At 28.0% G+C, this 16,654-nt stretch overlaps 2 protein-coding genes across 2 annotated transcripts in view; one reads left to right on the forward strand and one right to left on the reverse strand.

Annotated features, from left to right (window-relative positions):
- Positions 1 to 1,579: 1,579 nt before the first annotated feature.
- LOC107451575 (ribonuclease P protein subunit Rpp25) lies at positions 1,580 to 13,797 on the reverse strand. The gene is made up of 6 exons (XM_016067721.3): positions 13,497 to 13,797; positions 13,001 to 13,152; positions 9,348 to 9,440; positions 7,293 to 7,327; positions 6,882 to 6,998; positions 1,580 to 1,793 (listed from the first exon to the last, which is right to left on the reverse strand). The coding sequence occupies exons 1-6, from the start codon at positions 13,513 to 13,515 to the stop codon at positions 1,685 to 1,687; spliced, it is 525 nt and encodes a 174-aa protein (XP_015923207.1). The 5' UTR covers positions 13,516 to 13,797; the 3' UTR covers positions 1,580 to 1,684.
- Positions 13,798 to 13,976: 179 nt separating this feature from the next.
- LOC107451573 (Glycine C-acetyltransferase) overlaps positions 13,977 to 16,654 on the forward strand; it is a 22,347-nt gene continuing 19,669 nt past the window's right edge. Inside the window, exon 1 of the mRNA XM_016067716.4 lies at positions 13,977 to 14,255. Within this exon, the coding sequence (XP_015923202.1) occupies positions 14,243 to 14,255 (13 nt within the window). The 5' untranslated portion in view covers positions 13,977 to 14,242. The remainder of the gene's footprint in view (positions 14,256 to 16,654) is intronic.

The raw sequence follows: 16,654 nt of genomic DNA on the forward strand, positions 1-16,654 counted from the left end.
TACTTGACATGTTTTAACATGTAAGAGGAATAACTGGACAAATCAATTTCATTATTTTTGCAATAACTACTTAACATGCTCTATTGGATAGGTTGAAAAAAATCACTTAACTTAACATGTTAATTCACATTTGGGTGAAAGATGAAAATTGCTCGCAATTTGGCGCAAAACTGATATTTGTGCACAAATGTTGTGTCAAATTGAAATTTATGATAGATTGAGAAAGAACTTAAGAACAGTTAATGCCGAAAGGCGCATTTAACTTTAAAGTTGTTAGTTTAGTAAATTACTATGTCTACGATGCATCAAGGGTGATTGCGAGTCCAACTCAAAAATCCTGAATATTACTCGAGTAAAATCATTAATGACGCATTTCAAAAAATTAATGTCTTCATAAATTTAACTCATTGATTATATGCAGCATAATTTAAATGAATAATTATGTATAAGTTTACTTTTATGTATTATCACATTGTTTATTCTTAAAGAAAAAATATTTACAAATGGAAGAGATGCCAAGTATATATTCTAGTTCTAATATTTCTAAATAAAATATACAAGAATTTTTCGTCTTATACATTTCCAGAAGTTTCCGGAAATCCTTTTTCCAGATCACAGTTAGCGAAAAATCAGGCTATCTGGATTTTTTCCCGAGCACAATCACCTACGAAGCATCGAGAAATAGCGTACATACTGTCGGGTGTATACTTCTGAAGAAAATGCCAATCCAAACATTGCACCCCCGATGATTGCATAACATTGATATTTTCTGATGCATCGGCTAGTCCTAAATATCTGTAAAAGAATTAATTTATTCCTTTTCCAAGAATCAAAGAGAGGTGGAATGTTTGTAAAGGAAAATGTTTTTTTCTCTAAAAATCAGAGAGAGGTAGAATATTTGTAAAGGAACTAATTTTTTCTTTTTCTAAAAAAAAAAAATTAGTTCCTTTTTGAACACACACACCACTTTCTAATAAGTTTTCCTAATGCAGGTGTTTTTTTTTAATATTATGTACTGTGCAGTGTATGTAATTATATTAATTTCTATGAACACTTATAAATAAATTTGAACCAATTTTGATGAAAATAAAATTTTAAAAATTAACATTTAAACACACCATGCTAAAAAAATAATAGCTACAAATCTCAGTCTTAATCCTGGAAAAAAAGAAAAGGTCTAAAAAAACACTGCTAGAATTGCTTTTCAATTCAAGTTGTTCCATTATCCAGATATTTCCGAAATTATATCAGAGCTCCACTGTATTTGTAGTTATTCTGACACAATGCTTTTTATTATCTTTATTACTTTTATATAAGTTGAGGGTGTTTCCTGTGCACTCTTTATAATTTAAGATTAAAAAAATACTTAATTAATTTTAAAATATATCTTTGCATGAATAAACAAATACATAAATTGTAAAAACAAGGTTTAATTCATAAGAATTTCACTTCGTAAAAAGACTTCTTTAACTTCGTAAAAAGATGCTCGTCTTTTGCACTTCAACTTTTTTTAACTTTCAACAATATTCATAAAACCAAATTTTTAACATTGAGTAAGAAAGTTCTCACTCTGCAGAAATTATATTTTTTTAAACTTACATATATTTATTTATCATAACTATTATATCATACAAAACAAAATAAACATATTTACATAATAAATTCATCCACACATGTTAATAAATCAAGATTTTCCTTGAGCTTCTTTACTTTCTAAAGATGTATGATCATCGGTCTTTTTCCTCTTGTGTTTTCTTTGGGGGACATGGCCAGAATCTTTTGGACCTTGGTAACTGTAATGAAATTGTTTAAATATAAGGGAAAATTTAAAATTATCTACACTTTTATTATAACTTTTCTTACACTGAATTTTGTTTTTGTTTATTTTATTTTATATAGCAGCTGGACATTTCATTAAAAATTTAAAAAACCAAGCATTGATCTGTTTCTTCTGGTCAGTGGGTATAAAAGGTTCAGAAATTTATTGTAGATAAATATCACTCGTGGATCTGCTCTGTCCGTCCTAAAGCCTGTGCTTTCTCAGAAATATTACAGCAAAACACAAGTTTAGATCTAGTGTGTATCGACACACAATCTACAACAATGAAAAAAAAGTTTCAAGAGAAAATGCTATCCCTCCACATAGCAATGATAGTTTACAATAAATTTCTTTGACACCTGCCAGAGGAATCAAATAGCTACTTATTCTTATTCTTTGGTACAAGTATCTATCAGCAATGATACAATAGCATCAGAAATAAAAAGATTGCCAAAATATGGTTAAACATTCGTAGTATTACCACAACAGCATAACAATAAACTGCACCAATGGTGTTTCCACCTTATCGTAGTTTGTGTGTGTTGTCGATCCCGAGAGCTATGCCGGCGGTAGCTTAGCTACTGGTAGGGTCACCCAAGCCGGACAGGTAGGAGGGGAGACACCAGACCAAGAGGAACACCCTGGTCCTCCAGGTTGGGGGTTGGGCATGGGGCTAACAACCCCATCCTGTAAAAAACAAATTGTTATGAAGTCTAAAGAAGAGAATCCACGGCTGATCGTACGGAGACGACTTGGAAAACGCCTTTTGGAAATGAAATTTGGGACATGGAACGTTTTATCTTTATATCGAACTAAAGCATTACAAATGCTTTTGCAACAATTGGATGAATACAAGATTGATCTAACTGCAATTCAAGAGATTAGATGGACTGGAAATGGAGTGATTAATAAGAGAAACCACACGGTCTTTTTTAGCTGTCACCCTGATCATCACAAGGAAGGAACAGGGTTCATTGTTAATAAACGTATTAAGCATCTGGTTATGAACTTCATTGCTGTTTCTCCTAGACTCTGTGCGATTAGGATCAGAGGACAGTTTTTCCACTATAGTATAATTTGTGCTCATGCACCCACTGAAGACAAGTCAGATGATGAAAAAGAAACCTTTTATGAGGAACTAGACAAGATTTTTAATGACTGTCCACGGCATGATAGAAAACTAATTATTGGAGATCTTAATGCTAAGGTGGGAAAGGAATCTGAATTTCATTCAGTTATAGGTCGACACAGTCTGCATGATATTACGAATGATAATGGCTTAAAGTTAATTGATTTTGCCGCCTCCCATAATTTGATCATTGGGAGTACTTGCTTTCCCCATAAAAAGATTCACAAAGCTACTTGGAGAGCACCAGATGGATCATTTGCTAATCAGATAGATCATGTACTTATTGAAGCTAGACATTATTCTAATTTATTAGATGTTCGGACTTACAGAGGTGCCAATGTTGATTCAGATCATTTTTTGGTAATTGCAAAAGTGCGAGAAAGAATATCCGTGGTTAAAAATAAAAAAGGTACAGTTCTGAAGGAGTTCAACTGTGATAAACTTAAAGTAAATGATATAAAAACGAAATATATCAATGATGTTGAAGCTGCTCTCACTAACATGCACTGGGAGAATGATTCTGTTGAGTCAAAATGGCTACAGTTGAAGGAAAAAATTTGTAATGCTGCTGACAACATTATTGGTAAGAAGGAAAAGAATTCAAATAAAGATTGGTTTGATGATGAGTGTGCTGCAGCATCCAATACTAAAAACATTGCTTATAAGAAAATGATTCAAAAGAATACAAGATTTAATGCTGATGAATATAGACGATTAAGGAGAGAGGAAAAGCGAATCCATAAGAGCAAGAAAAAAGCTTTTGAAGAGGAAAACCTAAGAGATATTGAGTCCCTGAAGACAATAAATGAAAGCCGAGCTTTCTACAGGCGAATTAATAGAAGTCGAATGGACTTTAAACAAACATCTAACCTCTGCAAAAGTAAAGATGGTTTGATTCTGACAGACAAACAGGCTGTACTCAGCAGATGGAGTGAACATTTCCAAGAAATGTTCAGTAAACATGATCAATCCTATTGCTCTGGGAGCATTTTTGAAAATCAGAATAATGAAGATATACCTCCACCTGAACTGGGCGAGGTTGATATCGCTATAAAAAAGTTAAAAAACAACAAAGCAACTGGGCACGACAGGATAGCAGCTGAGCTGTTAAAATGTCATGGTCCAGTATTTCTAAAACTAATTTATAATCTAATTACTGATATTTGGAATGCTGAAATTTTACCTTCTGACTGGAACACTGCCATTATTTGCCCAATATATAAAAAAGGTGATACTATGGTTTGTTCTAACTACAGAGGTATAAGTTTGCTATCTACTACCTACAAAATCTTGTCAAACATTTTATTTGAAAGACTTATACAATATATAGACCCTCAAATTGGAAACTACTAATGTGGTTTTCGCAAGGGAAAATCTACTAAAGATCAAATATTTGCACTTAGACAAGTTTCAGAGAAGACCAGGGAATTTGGTATTACCACACAACATCTCTTTATTGATTTCAAAGAAGCCTTTGACAGTATTAATAGAAATCACTTGTATGAAGCCCTGGTTAAGTTTCAAGTACCACCAAAACTAATTAGACTTGTAGAAGCAAGCATGTCAAACACCGTATGCAGAGTCAAACTTTTGGGATCTTTATCTGAAGAAATTAAAGTAAATAATGGAGTCAGACCGGGAGACTCCTTATCCTGTCTTCTTTTTAATGTTGCTCTAGAGAAAGTTATAAGAGATGCTGAAATATCAGAGGCAACATATTTTCAAAATCTATTCAAATATTGGCGTATGCGGATGATTTAGACATCATTGCACGAACTGTTCCTGCATTAAAAGAAGCTTTCCTTTCTTTGGAGCTTGCTGCTTGGGATATGAGACTAATCATCAATACCGATAAGACCAAATACATGCCTGTACTTGCTAAATTAAATTCTAGTGAATCCTATCTGGAGATTGGTACCCACAGGTTTCAGACTGTTCAGAATTTTACTTACCTTGGTTCAATAGTTACTGCCGACAATAACATAGACAATGAGATTCGGAGTCGTCTAATTTGTTCAAATAAAGCTTTTTATGGTTTAAAACGTTTTTTCAAATCCTCTCTTTTATCAAAAAATACAAAACTTTTACTCTAAAAAACATTAATTAGGCCAATACTTACCTATGGTTCTGAGACCTGGAACCTAACACAAGCTGGTGAAAATAAAATTGCCATTTTTGAGAGGGGCCATCCTTGGTGGGATAAAAATAAATAATTCCTGGAGAAGACGATGTAATACAGAACTGTATAAAATCTACAGAGAGCCAGATATTGTGAAATTCATTAAAATAAATCGAATGAACTGGGCAGCTCACATTTTCAGAAGGAATGATGACTCAAATTTAAAGAAAATCCTATTACACAAACCCCTAAAGAACAGGAAAAGAGGTAGATCCAGGCTGAGATGGCTGGATTTAGTTGAGACTGATTTCCTTACTCTAAAGGAGAAAAACTGGCAAACAAGTGTCAAAAGTAGAGAGAAGTGGATTCGAATCCAAAGGAAGGCACTGGCCCACCCTGGGCTGTCTAGCCAGATATGATGATATGATGCATAACAATAAAATAAGCAAGTACAAAAGTTATTGTGCCCAAAGTAAGACAAATTATCATAAATTCAGTTTTTCATGTATCCATGTAGCTTACAAGTCATCAGAGTCTAAGAAATAAATATGGTAGTTACTAACATATCCGCTTAATTTTTGAAGCAAGTTTTGCTTACTTTTGCATTTTTTGGTGACAGATTGATGTCAACAAAGATCTAAATCACATATTTGTCATGCATGACAATTAATTTTTTAAACTTAATGAGTAACGAAACTTACTTTTTGGTAAAAAGAAAAAAAAAATAATATATAAAAAATATAATCAAATGTTGTATTCTGCAATAAGCAAAATTTTAGTAAGTAAAGGTTGATATGTAGATTTTACATTATAGAAGCATATGAATTAAAAATTGTATATATTTTACACTAAGCAATAATATTTTACACTAAAACTTGATAAATCAGAAGGAAAAAAACACACACACAGAGTGTGATACACATTTCATGCAGTCAAATTAGCAGTACTGCTATGATATATATTAAAGTTTTTCAAGAGACAAAATAAATTTGTACAGTACACAGAACAAAAAATAAATTATTACCAACCTATTGAAAAGCATTGATAAACTACAAAATTAATATTATTATATTTAAGAAAAATTTATAATGTTATATTTAAGAAAAATTTGAAAACCAAAAATTGTTAAAGGAAAAGTATTTTGAAAAGATTTATAATCCAAGAAAATTTAATCATAATAGACTTGAATTTTAACATGAAATAATCACATAAATCATAAGATTTATCTACTTTATAATTTACAGTTCAAACAAAATATACTGTTTCAGTGACTGCAGAGTTCAAAACTGATTGTTTTCTAGGTTTCTAACAGAATTTTCTTAGGTTCTGGCTAAAAAAGTTGACAATTTCTCATAATCCCTAGATTTTATTTTTACCAAAATCAAGTTTTGTGAACGCTCTAAGTTTTCTTGACCCCCTAAAAGCCATGAAAATTAAGAATGACGCTGAGACAATGTGGGTAGATGTTTGCTATTTTAATAATGTAAAAAATAAATAAATAAAATACGAGAAAGTATATGAGGAATGGCAGAAAAATTTATTAGAACCAACTAAATCTTTAGAAAATGTTGAGAAATATATAGGTCTTATTTATAATTTTAAAGTGCCTGTGCTTTAAAGGGCATTCAAAAAAGCTGCCTAACAGGCTACATTTTTAAATTTAATTCCTTTCTCATTAAACAAAGTCTATAACCCAACTTTAACGATTAAAATATATCTAAAAAAACATTACAAAGAAATTTAAAAATACATACACATATATAAATATTTTTGACAGTAAGATAAAAAAAACTAATAGATAAAAATATTCTAACCCTCTTTCATTGGAATCCAAAGCATCTTTACAAAGAAGGATACTTATCATCGGAATTTCTCTAGTAACCTGCAATCTATCCAAATCAGGATTTTTAGGTTCCCAAAATTCTTCAACCCTTAATGAAAGACAAAGAATATTAATGATATAAACTTTTATATTATCATCAATGAATAATGTTTTTTACTAATTGTTTTTTTTAAATAATTTCCAATATATTTACATAAATCAAAATAAAATAATTTTGATAAAATACTATTTAATCACCTGGTACTCTTACCACTAAGTAACTTTCAAACTATAGGAAATTAGCATTTTTCAAACAATTATATTATTTTACAATGCAGTAATATAAATATAAGTTGAAACAGATTTATTAAAAAATGCTTGATGAAAATAAAGTCATATTTACCTTAAAGCATTAAGTCTAGAAATTTGATAAAGACCCTGAAAAGAAATTAAAAATTATTACAGAATAAAAACACTTAATTAAAGTTAATTTATTTTGAACACTACAAAATTTTAGTACATCTCAATAAAAGAAAATGTGAAAATAATAATTGATCAAAAAAAAATCTATTCAGTACATTATAAATAGTCTTTGAAATTTAACAAATGAAAAGCAAAAAATAAAAATAAATGTATAAAATACTTTAAAGAGCACTGCATATGAGGCAATAAGAATCAGGATAGCAAGAAGCTACTTAGACACATTTTCACTTGACCTGTATAACTCAAAAGTCATTGTGGGCTATTTTCAGAATGCACCTATCACTAAACAATACTAAGGAACAGCTAGTGTACATCCTGGATTTTCCGTAACAAAAAACTTTCTTGTAACAAAAAACCAGTTTCCCTCAACCATTCAATAGGAATTTATTGCCTAGTAGAGAAATACAAGTACAATTCTGCCAAATGACTCAATGCTTGGAGCATTAAAGGTTCATTACTACACTAATTAAATGTAACAAATATAATTAATCAGTAGAAAGAATGAAATAATATTTATTGATAAATTCAAAATGAATACTGATATTTCACATCACAATTAATGCTGCATGTTTTCTTCAGTTAAGAAAATCAGACAATTATTTTAGCACAGAAAAATTATTTGCGGGCTTAAACCTTAACTTTATTCACAACAATCTGGGTCAGATATCTTAAATTATTATTATTTATGTTATTAATGGCAGCATTGTAAAAATCATTTTTTTACACACTGCCGCTCGTTGAAAAATATTTTTTTTTTAATTTTTAAGTTCATCTAATGATGAAAAATGTTAAAATTACCATTTTTCAATAACCCTCATAAATAATGCTGATTTTTTCTGGAATATTTAAATTTTCTTAAAATCATTGCATTTTCATTTTTCTATAAATGGTTCCTTCAATTTATTTATTTTTCCTCCATGTATTCTACTCTTTTTCTCATATTGTTATTTAAGTCTAAATAAAAAAATTTTTTAAGACTGTAGAACCCTGATTATTTGACAAACTCAGTTATACGAAAATTCCTTCCACTTACATTCAGGAAGAATTTAAAGTAATAGAGAACAAGCATAATCTGATTGTTGGATTTTTCAAGCAGCAAAGTTATACTATCAGGGGTCTGTTTAGAAGAAATTTGGGTCCGTTAACGGACCCTTCACAAAATATCTATTCATAAAAAGGGACCCTTCACAAAATATTTTAACATAAAAACGGACCCTTCACAAAATGATTTTTCTTTTAATCGGACCCTTCACTAATTTGTTTATCTTCATTATTGTTTTGTTAATCGAATAAACCCTTCCCAGCGCAGAATACAAGAAAGATGGATGTAAACGAATTAAGTTTTGTCTTCGGCAGACGATTCTTCCATTATTCCTCCGAAATGAACATTCTGCGTTCAGCAGTAGAGGCTAAATACCAAATATTTGTATGTTGCATCTAATTTAGAAGCAGCAATTGCTGTAAAAATTTAATTTTTTTATTATAATTTTACAGTGCCGAGCATAATCTTGCATCTATTTTAAATTTAAAAATTCCTTGAAAAAGTGTTTTGCAATAACCGGACCCTATTTGCACAAATTCACAAAAGCGGACCCTGGTTGAAAGAATGTGAGTAATTTTCTCACAATTTCACGAAAAACGGACCTTTCACAAAATGTCTGGATAGACCCTTGACTATATACTGCTGTGCAATAGAAAAATTAACGTAAGTCACAAAAAATTCAAAATTAAGATTTTTATGTATTTGGCATTTTCGCATGATAAACCACTTATTACGAAGGATTTTTTTTAAACTAAATTTTATTTCATCAGTTTTTTGAAATTATATTTTGGCATTCATAGCATTAGCAACAGGAAGAAAATAGTTGTCATGCCCCTTTTCTTGTAAATCTATTGAGAGGCACTTAAATTTTTTTTTTTTTTTAAAATTGCATAGCAGTGAACTGCAATTAACAACATGAGAACTAAAGAATACCTGGAACTTAGTTTTAGTAATTTCAACACAAGAAATTGTCTTTTCAATAGCATCACCACATCCAGTAAATATCATATATCGGTTTTTCTCCTCCTAAAGAATGAAAAATAATGTTTAATTATAAGAAGCAAAAGGAAATATATTAATAAACGAAATAAAATACAACAAATTATTTTAGAATAGAAAATGTTTATTGTTTATAATACAAGTAACTCTTTAATTAAAACTCAAAGATAAATATAAAAATATTCAAATTAATAAAACTATGCATTGATAGGAAAAAAATAACACCATAGGAATAAAGTTGAGCTGTATTAAATTAAAGTATTTAACAGAACACATAACTTACGACTCAAGTAACCTAATTATAATGACACATTCGATATCAATGTCAGAACATGTTCATAAGCTTTCTGTTTTCTATGTTTCAAAATCAGTAAAAACATTATATCTATTTAACATATTCTTCAACTATCTATTTTGAAAATTTGACTTCTTTTATAGTATTTATTATATATTTAGAATAAAAAATACTATATATTTTTAATTAAGTGGAAATTGTTTTCCGTTATATAAAATAATATGATAAATCAATATCAAATGTCCACTGAGAGGCATATCATAAAATCACATATGCATACAGCGGTCTGGCTAGGCCGAATTTACTACCATCTAGCGGTACTTTCACAAATTCAACTTTAGGAAAAACGGTAGTTTCACAAAAAACTTTTTCTTATAATTTTATTTTTGTATTCCTTAAGAAACGATAAATCCATATTTTCGTGTTGATTTTTTAATACAGTTTTTAATTTTTCACAAATTATGTCTAAATTTTCGCAAAATAGGTACCTCTCAGAAAAATCTAGATAGACCCCTGGCATACCATTAATACGTTTCAGAAGACATTTTAGTGCTGTGATTAAAAATAACAAAATTCCTTCTAATAGTTTGATAAAGAGAACAATCAAAATTTTGAATAAAAATAAATATTTTATGTTAAAGCATTTCTATTAATGTATTTCCAATTTTTCCTCAGAACAAAAATAAAACAATTTCAATAAGTAAAACTAAAATGACAAAAAAAAAAGTTGTAAATTAATTAAATGCTATAAATATGCATATCCACTTTTAACAACCCAATAATAATAAGTTAAATTTTATGGAAATCATCTGTTGTGCATTTGCCTCTGATGTTTGACAACTTTTTTCCCTGACGACCACTATTGTCACATGCCGGAAATAGAATCAAATATTGCAACCCCAATAAATTTGAAATGTTCACTTGTATTACATTTTATAACATTAAATATTATGCATTTTATAAATAACTGCAGATGTATCTCAAATGGCAGCCTCCAGGCAACTGCTTTGTTACGTGCCTGCACTAAACACCAAAAAACGGAATCAAATATTGCTACTCTATGAAAATTACTGTCAATTGTGAAAATTAGGGTCGATTTCAAGTCACAGTGTAATGGGCAATGGCCCTTAACCTGATAAAAATATCAGAGTCGGGTCTACTGGGCAGTGGAACTAAAAGAACAAAAGTAAAACTCTACTATTAAAAAAATAAATGCTTATTACATAGGTAGATAGCAGTTACAAATATCATTTAGCTTCATAAGATAATACCAAAGTATTATTTTATAAAGCTAAACATGTTTTGTTATATCTCTGCAACAAGTTTTATAAAAAATATAGCAATATAATAACACAAAACAATTATTTATAATGCTAAATAAGGATAAAAAAAAAGATACTATGATGAATACATTGAAGTTACTCACTTATAAAATGTGCAATCCATTTCATTTATTCAAAATACTTTGAAATTTCATTAATCTTTTATCTCATTTTAGCAAAATGCACCGTAATAAAAAATTGACTCTAACACACATTGAACTTGTGGTGGTACTATTCAAAACAAAATGCCTCTAATTAAAATTAGTCTAATACTAAGACGTATTGTGCATCGCTTCAAAATTAATTTGAACAGTCTTAATTTATCTAAGCAGTGCAGGTAGATTGAATAAAACACATAGCCAAATTTTCAAAATGCAAAAAAAATCTGTCTAGTGAAATTCCAGACAATTTTATACCTGGTAATCAAACTTAAACTTAGAATAAATATGGATTGCGATTTTGAGCATTGCTTCTAACTCCACCCCCCTTTCTTAATCATTACATAACTCTTATCAGCAGACACATTTATACAATCCAAATCCAGCAATGTCAGTTATTGTTGTCAATGTTGGCAAAAAAAAAAAAAAAAATTGAAATACAGGCGCAGATGCACAACAATTCTGTTTCAATTTGTATGGCTATTATAATTTTATCTGTAAAAGGAGAGAGATAATTTGTAATGATGTTACAGATGTATGTCAGATTGTGGTTTTAGAAGCAAATGTCATCAAATAGATTTTGAAAAATGATTTAGTCAGAGCCACTATGAATTTATTTATATTCAAAATTTAATGTAATAAAGAAAAGAAAAACTAATAATAATTATTTGCTTTACAGATATCAATTCAATTAACTATAATTAAAATAAGGATAGTCAAACCATATGTTTAACTAACATTTCCTTTTTCTTAACTAATAAAGCAATAGGTACTTTTTTGACATTAATTAAATAAAATATATCTTTTCAAAATTTAATTTCTTTAATTTTAATATGTCACTTTAACTAAAAATTTTCTAATGACTCCTTCAAAGAGTTAAATAAAAATTTCATAACACACACCGTTTTAAGAGATCACTCAAAATTGGAAAATTTCCACAATTTTATGCAATTAAAACCTTTCTGAATGCTAAATGAAAATTGACAGATAACAAAAAGATCTTTAAGCAGCACTTAAAAAACTTACATTAAGTAGAATTAAATTTTACAACATTATTAACTCTTTTCTTATATTCTTAACATAATTTCACGAGATTTAAATATAAAAACAAAGAGCAACTAAGGATAACTGCAAAAAACAAACATCTGTCATAAAAATAATTCAAAATAATTAAAATAACTAGCCATTTTTAAAACTGGTTGATATAAGAAACAATAATAATTAATAGTAGAATAGAATAGCAAATGGTAAAAAGGTATCAAGAATTGTAAAAGACATCAAATATAAAAATTGATATTAGGACCATTAAAATATTACGTAACACCTAAAGGGATAAAGAGACTTATGATTTCCTTATTTTTGCTGACCAATGAGGTAGGAAGGATATGAGTACCTAATACTTATGCGAGGCATTAAAATCCCTTATCTTTGAAATTTTCTTATAAAGCAAAATAAAAATCGCAACAAAAAATTACACAAGGAAAATTTTAAAATGTGGAATAAAAGTTGAACTTGGGAAGAGAAAAAATGTTTAAAAAATTTCTTTGACGAGTTTTGAACACAAAAAATTCCTTAAGAATATTTGACTCAAATTTTATAAATGGAATTAAAATGCAACCTTTGGTTTAAAGTTACATATATTTATATGAATTTAATTCTAAAACTAGATTACTTCAGTAAATGTCAAAGTTAAAGTTAGTTGCAAGCATGGGGGAGAGGCTTATTTTTGCTGGCAAGAGGGAAGGGGAATCCGAAATTACCAAAAATATGCATACGTAATATTTAAATGGCCCTAATGGTTTGATGATTTACCTTTAAGCTCTTTTCAACAAAGCCTAAGATATTTTTAATTTTGCTTCCACGCTTTACTTTCACAATTATAGTATCCTCAGGAACATTTGTAAAATCCTGTTTAGGATCATTATGTTTTACATCAACATCACCCTTACAGTAATATTCATCTACTGCAAAAGAAAGAGAACATTATAACAGCAACGCAATTAATCTATAAATTAATTGTAACACTCGCATCCATACATATATATTTATATATATATATATATAAATAGACTGTTCAGTTTAAATTTAGATATGTAAGCAACACTAAAAAAAATAAATAATTAAGGGCAACACATGGTAAAAAAAAAGAAAGGAAAGGACGAATTTAACGATCGAGTCTTTCTTTTAAATCCATTGTTTTTCAGGTTATCAATTTTGCAGGCAAAATATTATAAATAAACATTTTTCAATAGATATGAAATAAGTAAGAAAAAAATTAAAATAGCACATCAAAATATTTTATGCTTACGTATTGATTTAGAGGCCATGTTTAGTTCGTATCGAATAATTCCGATTCTTCTATTTAATGATTTCAGCGCATTTAATTTAGATTTGAGTAAGAATTTAAATAAATTTTCTGTAAAACAAAAATAGCAAATCAAGCAAGGCACCAAGAAAAAATAATCAAATAGAAATTTCAAATATAAATGTGATTCGTGATTTCAAATATTTAGATTTATTAAAACCGTTTCAGGATCAAAAGTAGCTTTGATGGGATATATAAAATCGATTTAAAATTTTAAAACTCAAAAAACGGTTTGATCGCATTGACTACGTACATATTTTCGATAGCAGGATTTAAAAGTTTCTCTCATTGAGTGGCTTTCAGCTTTACTTTCGCTAAAAGTAGTGAGTGAGGTTTATTCTTTGCATTTGATCTATAGTAAGAAAAAAGAAGAAAAACGGAAACAGGTTATGGAACGGAATTTTAATTAAAGGTTTCACTTTTACTCTCACTCTTGTAGATATTTTGTGTTCCTGTTGTATATTTGGAAAAAAAATTTCACCAAGCAAAATTTTTTTACTTTATTTGTATGTAATTTTGTTAAAAATCAATATTAAGTTAGTTGGGAAATACTATCAAGCTTCTCTCCCTCTATGCATATACATTTTTAGTATTTCCGTGTTTACAGGTGTTCTTAAATAAACAGGTGTTGCGGTAGCTCTTCTTTTTGTAGTTTATTCTCTTAGTCACTTCTGTTTGAGGAGCTTAATATGTTCCGTCCAGGTAACAATATTTCTTTTCATTTAATTTTCAGATATTGCTATTTTAAATTTATTTTTCAAAATGATCCACGTTTTCTTTTTTTTTTTTTAATATTGTATTCTTTTTTGTCAAACTTTAGCTATGCATTTTTGTTCTTTATTTAAACTGCTATTTTCACTACATAATGAAACTTTTAGTTATAAACAAAATTTATTAGTGATGGAGTTTGAATTCTTTTTGAAGTGTGTAGTCAGTTTAATAAAGTAACTGAAAAGTTTAAATCTTTTATTTATTGAAAAGAAAAAATTAAGGCATTGATTCTTTTTCTTTCAATATTAAAAAGAAACTTAAGATTTTATGTAACCCTAATTTTATTTAGATTATTTGAATACTTTTAATCATTAAAAAAATAATTACTACCTAATGAGTAGAAAATATGAGTAATTTTTCAAAAACTAAACATAGTCATCAGCATGCATCGAAGCGTGTTACTGAATAAGCTGAATTGTGAAAAATAAGTTACAGTCTGTATAAATAATGTAATATCTATATAAATAGTATGATAAATTTGTATAAATATTAAATTTTTTTGCTAAATTAAATATTGTCATGAATAGTTTTTGCTATATTTTCTTTTTCATTAATCTAGTATTCAAGAAGGAAGTACATTTTATTTTCTATTTTAATTTCATTTTTATTACCCTTCTGAATTAAAAAATTTTTCTGTAAAACTTTTTTTTTTATTTAAAAAAAAAAAAAAAACAGTTTGTGTTTTCTAAGTGAGTCAGTGTTTATTTTTGCAAAAAAGTGCACTTTTTCTTCTTTGGAGAATTCTTCTTGGTATAAATTGATTAGATATTTTTTATACATTCATAACATTAACTTGCGAATGTAGCTTAATTAATTATATAAAAAATTTGTGTATTGATTTATTTTTAGGGTCTAGATTATTAAGCCATAAGAACCAGAGCTTGAAAAAAAGACCTGGACTTTTTTAAGTTTTTTTTTTCAGAAATATTTTATATTTTTATTTCAGAGTCCTTATGAGATTGCAGGACTTGTTTTTAACATGAAAGTTAAATGTTTGGTAGTTATTTATCCCTCATTTTGTTACAATGTAACCATTTTTTGTGGAAGTTTTAGATTGTTAGGTTATTATTTTTATTCTTAACAATGAGCAGATAGTTCCATAAAAATTTTAAATTAAAAGATTGTGAAATTTTTATTACACTTACACATATTTAGTACCCAAGTCTATTGGGGTAAACTTCAAATTTTTGCTCAGTTACCATTGCAACTTAATCCTTAATTTTGTTTTCAAATTTCAACATTTTGTTACTATAAAATTATTTAAATGTTTTTAACAAACAGATTGCTCCGTAATGCTTTGTAAAGTTAATTCCTAATAGCAGTTTTGTATTCATTATTTTAATTGCAAATTTTGATCAAAAATTGTTTTATATGAAGCTTATTATATAAGTAAACTATCTACAGTAAACTATTTTATTATTTATTTACAGTTTAATGATTATGAAATTATTTATTTACATATATAAATTTTTTTCTTAAAATATTATGTAATGTAATATTAAAGGATTACTTTGTGTATAAAAAAATTCCACATTTAGTTTTAAGCCTTTAATTTGGAATTATAATAGAAATCAAGTGATAAAAATAGAAATCTGGTCATAATAATAGTAGTGAATAATATTAAGAAAGGATGATAAATAACTTTTACAAGTAAATTAAATACCTTTAAAAAATAAATGAAAAAGTAATTATATGTAGAATAAACTTTTCAATGATTTTTCTATCAACAAACTTCTTTCTTCATACTTTTTTGTTGTATGAAAAAAGAGATATCATTCTCAATTTAACAGTATAACTCTGAAAAGAAATTATAAAACATAATTCAATTATAATGAAATTAAAAAAATAAATGAATGCTAATTAGTTTCCTATATATGATTAAAATTTAACAAACAGTTTTTATGTTTTATAATAATGTTTAAACACAATTTATAAATTATATCTTAGGGTGACCTGGGGTAATTCCTGATCAAAAAATGCAAACATCTATTTTGTAAAAAAATTATTCAAGATAGAATTTTAATATTTACTGGAAGTTTGAGGCTATATGAGATGAGTCCTATGCCACCTTCTTTTGTTTGAAAATCTAATTAGAATTTAAAAGATTTTAAGTTTTTAGTGATCAGGAATTACCCCTGGTCTTGATCATTTCTGGGGTAATTCCTGATCACTTCTGGGGTAATTACTGATCACCAGTTTTTATTGTAAAGGGGCTGTTTAAAAATAATTATATAATGGTAATTAACAAATAAGACATCAAGATCAAACAAATAAACCAAAAAGATATGTTTAAGCAGCTAATAAAACTATTTATTTAAAAGCAAGAAGAA

This window comes from Parasteatoda tepidariorum, chromosome 7 (assembly GCF_043381705.1).
Source record: "Parasteatoda tepidariorum isolate YZ-2023 chromosome 7, CAS_Ptep_4.0, whole genome shotgun sequence".
Lineage (NCBI taxonomy): Eukaryota > Metazoa > Arthropoda > Arachnida > Araneae > Theridiidae > Parasteatoda > Parasteatoda tepidariorum.

Excerpts from the sequence above, each read along its gene's own strand:
- LOC107451575 (XM_016067721.3), bottom strand. Across the intron at positions 9,441-13,000 it reads TTGTTGAAAAGAGCTTAAAG|GAGGAGAAAAACCGATATAT; the intron begins GTAAATCATCAA and ends TTCATTCTTTAG. Across the intron at positions 1,794-6,881 it reads TTGGATTCCAATGAAAGAGG|TTACCAAGGTCCAAAAGATT; the intron begins GTTAGAATATTT and ends ATTTCATTACAG.